At 56.5% G+C, this 4,145-nt stretch overlaps 1 protein-coding gene across 1 annotated transcript in view; it reads right to left on the reverse strand.

The window, feature by feature from the left end:
- Positions 1-1,661, reverse strand: part of LOC108501964 (C-factor-like) — a 2,603-nt gene extending 942 nt beyond the window's left edge. The window contains exons 1-4 of the mRNA XM_017824350.1: positions 1,240-1,661; positions 820-871; positions 393-580; positions 1-115 (exon numbers count right to left, since the gene is read on the reverse strand). The exon at positions 1-115 is cut by the window's left edge and continues 15 nt beyond it. Of these exons, the coding sequence (XP_017679839.1) occupies positions 1-115; positions 393-580; positions 820-871; positions 1,240-1,386 (502 nt within the window). The 5' untranslated portion in view covers positions 1,387-1,661. The remainder of the gene's footprint in view (positions 116-392; positions 581-819; positions 872-1,239) is intronic.
- Between the last annotated feature and the right edge of the window lie 2,484 nt (positions 1,662-4,145).

The raw sequence follows: 4,145 nt of genomic DNA on the forward strand, positions 1-4,145 counted from the left end.
AAAGAGAAGCGATGGAGCCGCCAATGCTGGACATGTTGACGATGGCTGCCTTGCTGCAGCTCATCCCTGAGCCCGGGCTCCCCTGGGCAGCCTTCTTCAGCAAGGGCAGGAATGCCTGCGAGGAGGAAGAGGAGACAGGGGAGACATGGATGTGTCACACGGGAGAGGACCAGCTCCTTCCACAGTGGGCAGCACTGGCACCAGCATCAGAACATTCTCCCTTCTCTCCCCACTGCCCCAGCCTGCCAGGCTCCAGCTCCTGAGCTCCAGCCCATGGCTCCACAAGCTTCTCATCAACTGAGAGCCCATCAGGCTCCAGAGTGGAAGCAGGACCCCCTCCCACCAGCCCTTCACGCTCCCCCAGGACAGCCCAGCTTGGGTGAGGGTCTCACCTGGCCCATCAGCAGAGGCCCAACTGTATTGGTGGTGTAAGTCTCGGTCATGTCCTCCGGTGTCTCATTTTCAAGCAAGGTTATCTTGGCAATTCCAGCATTGTTGATGAGAAGGTTCAGTCCTGAGCCCCCCACGTGCTCCCTGACTGTGGTTGCAGCCACCTGGATGCTGGCAGGGCTGGCAACTTCTGCAGAGCCGATATAGGGGAGGTCAGTGTCCCTGTGGTGGCTTGGGGTGTCCTGTTTTCCCCCAGGGACATGCTTCAGGGCTGGTCATAGGCAGGAGCTTTGGCAGTGCCCGATGGCCCCACAAGCACCAGCCCATTGGCACGGCTCCCTCCCAGCACAGGGACTGCCAGGGTGTGCCCAGTGCTTGGGCACTTGCCAGAGGAACTGGGGCACAGGTTCCCCACCTCGGGGCACCTACCGAGCGGGACTATGACCAGGTTGGGGTGCTTGGAGGCCAAATTCTGTAACTCCTGCAAGAGAGGGCACTGTGTGGGCACAGAGAGGCAGGAGGGGCTGCACAGAGGCTCAGCTTTTCTCAGGTAAAGCCCATGTCATTCTGGCTCCATCCCTGCACTGCTTTGTGCCCAACACCCTGCTCCAGCTGCCCTGCTCCCATCACATGGGGCTCTGTGCCTCTTGCACATGCCATGTGCCACTCTTCCCATTAAACATCCCATGCACAGCTGCTCCCACAGTGTCCCAGCCCGGCTGCCCTGTGCTGTGGGTGCCCAGCCGCAGCTCCAGCCCCTCACAAACCCCCTCCTCGCTCCAGTCTCCACTATGGCACCGAGTGCTCCCGGTCCCTCAGCACAGCCACTGCCTCCCAGCCCAGCCTCACCTTTGCTCGCTGTCCCTTGGGGTCCCGACAGCCCGCAAAGACCCACTGGGGTGGGTTTGGCATCTTCAGGAAGTGCTGGACGAGCCCCAGGCCGATGCCCCTGTTGGCCCCAGTCACCAGAAGGGAGCGGACACGGAGCCCTGCCATGCTGCTCTGTCCTTGGCTGCACTGCTCTCACCCGGACTCTGCCGGTGCCTTTTGCTACTTGGTTATCTCACATGTTCCCATGAGGACTTGCACCAGCCCGTGGCTCTCGGAAATTCTCTGCCTGAACCTCAATCTCTTGGCTGTGATCCATACCCATGATCCACTTTTCCCGGTGGCTGAGGAATGATGCAAAGGGAGCCAAGTGTCCTGCCCAGGCAGGGAATGCCCTGGGCTAGATATCTAGAGTGCTGCTTTCTGTGCCTTCCCTGCTCCTCCAAAACTGAGCTGTTCAGTTTTCAGGGCCAGCACTACTCCTGCACTGAGATGCTCTCTCCCACCACCACCCTCCCTCTTGGGATCCCAGCCTCTGTCCCTCCCCTTGCCCAAGGTCAGACAGGCAAGGCTGGATTTCCTGACCCTGCACAGCACAGTTTGTTGGCCTTAATTTGTGCAATGCCAAAGCCAGCGTTGGGAATGGAGCAGTCAGGACAGGCAAGTGTCCCTTTACCATAACAACAGGCTGAAAAACCTAAAAACCCCCCAGGACCACTGGGAAACCCTCCAGGGCAACCCAAACCTCCCCTGCAGGAAGGGACAGAGCATCTGATGGATGATGGCTGGATTGGACTCAGTGGTCTTTTCCAACCTAAATGATTCTCTGATTCTATGATCCCATGGCCTCCCCAGCTGGTTCCTGCTGCAGCATCACCCAGACTGCACAGACAGTTTGCAACAGCTGAATATGTATATTTAAGATAGTTGGGAGATGTTGTGTAGGTCATTTAAGATTATCAATAACCACAGATCCAGGAGCTGGTTGGGCAGGACTGGGAGGTGTAAGCTGGGGGACTCTCTCCTGCTCCAGCTGAAGATGCTGCTACGAGGACCTTTGCAACTAGACAATGACCAGCCGCTGTGTTCAGAAGATCTGATCCTCCACCAGTGTGCTGCCTCACACAACCATCCCAGTAAATTAGCTTTTGTCTGCAAGAGCAAACCCTGCTCCCTGCTCTTCTGTGTGTGTGGTGGGTTGACCCTGGCTGGATGCCAGGCATCCACCAAAGCCGCTCTATCACTCCCCTCCGCAACTGGACAGGGGAGAGAAAAAATATAACAAAGGTTCACGAGTTGAGATAAGGGGCGGGAGAGATCACTCACTGAATACCATCGTGGGCAAAACAGACTCGAACTGGGGAAATTAACTGAATTTATTGCTAACAAAATCAGAGCAGGATAACGGGATGTAAAATAAATCTTAAAAACACCTTCCCCCCACCCCTCCCTCCTTCCCAGCTCTACCTCCTCCCCTCCAGCAGGAGACAGGGAATGGGGGATACGGTCTGGCCATCACATGTTCCTGATGCTACTCAGGGAGAAGGGTCCTTCCCTTGCTCCAGCATGGGGTCCCTCCCATGGGAGACAGTCCTCCATGAACTTCCCCAGCGTGAGTCCATCCCACGGGCAACAGTTCTCCACGAACTGCTGCGATGTGGGTCACTCTTCCACAGTCCTTCAGGCACTGGCTGCTCCAGTGTGGGTCCCTCCACTGGGTCACAAGTCCAGGAAACCTGCTCCAGCACGGGCTCCTCTCTCCATAGGTCTGCAGGTCCCTGCCAGGATCCTGCTCCTGCATGGGTTTCCCACAGGTTCACAAACCCCTTTTGAGCATCCACCTGCTCTGGCATGGGCTCCTCCACGGGCTGTAGGGGGGGTCTTTTCACCCCCACTGACCTGCAGAGCTGCCCCACCATGGTCTGCACCACAGGCTGCAGAGGAATCTCCACTGCGGCGCCTGGAGCACCTCCTCCCCCTCCTTCTGCACTGACCTTGGTGTCTGCACTGTTGTTCCTCTCGCATATTCTCACTCTGCTCTTCTCTGGCTGCAATTACACCTCTGCAGTAACACTGGGTTTTTTCTTCTTAAATATGTTGTCCCAGAGGCGTCACTATCATTCCTGATTGGCCCAGCCAGCACCTTCTCACAGAAGCCACCCCTGTAGCCCCCCACGCTGCCAAAACCTGTCCGTGCAATCCCCACACAGTGTGGCACTGATCCGTCCTGCTGTGCCATTTCACTGCACTCACACCAACCCATTGATGCAGCCCCAGCCTCTGGCACGGGGATGAAAAGGCACCAACCACATCGAGCCACAACTGAACTGGGCTAGAGGAAGAATCTGCCACCCCTTGAGCCCGAACATTTCCCAGTTTGCTTGGCAGATTTTATCAGGTAAGGGGCTTTAATGCCTTAAGAGAAGGGAAAGGATGTGCAAGCCTGTTGTGGAAGGATGCTTCTTCCCCTGGGCAACCACCTGGCGAGACCCTGCGACTCCTTGGAGCTATTGGAGTCAAAAGTGAATGAAAGAGCATGAAAACAAGGCAAGGTTCCAGGGATGGTTTGGCATTACATGTGCACCACTGAATTGGAAATGGTACCAGAAAGTCGGCAAGAAAATGGGTAATCCTGGAAAGGTTTGCATTGGAAGGGACCTTAAAGCTCACCCTGTTCACCCTCCTGCCAGAGGCAGAGACACTTTCCACTATCCCAGGTTGCTCCAAGCCCCATCCAACCCGGCCTTGGACACTTCCAGGGATGGGGCAGCCACAGCTTCTCTGGACAACCTGTGCCAGGGCCTCCCCACCCTCACAGGAAAGGATTTCTTCCTAATATGCAATCTAATTCTGCCCCCGGCAGTTTCACGACATTCCCCTTCGTCCTGTCACTCCATGCCCTTGTCCAAAGTCCCTCTCCAGCTCTC

This window comes from Lepidothrix coronata, unplaced genomic scaffold (genome assembly GCF_001604755.1).
Source record: "Lepidothrix coronata isolate B3197 unplaced genomic scaffold, Lepidothrix_coronata-1.0 Scaffold110, whole genome shotgun sequence".
Lineage (NCBI taxonomy): Eukaryota > Metazoa > Chordata > Aves > Passeriformes > Pipridae > Lepidothrix > Lepidothrix coronata.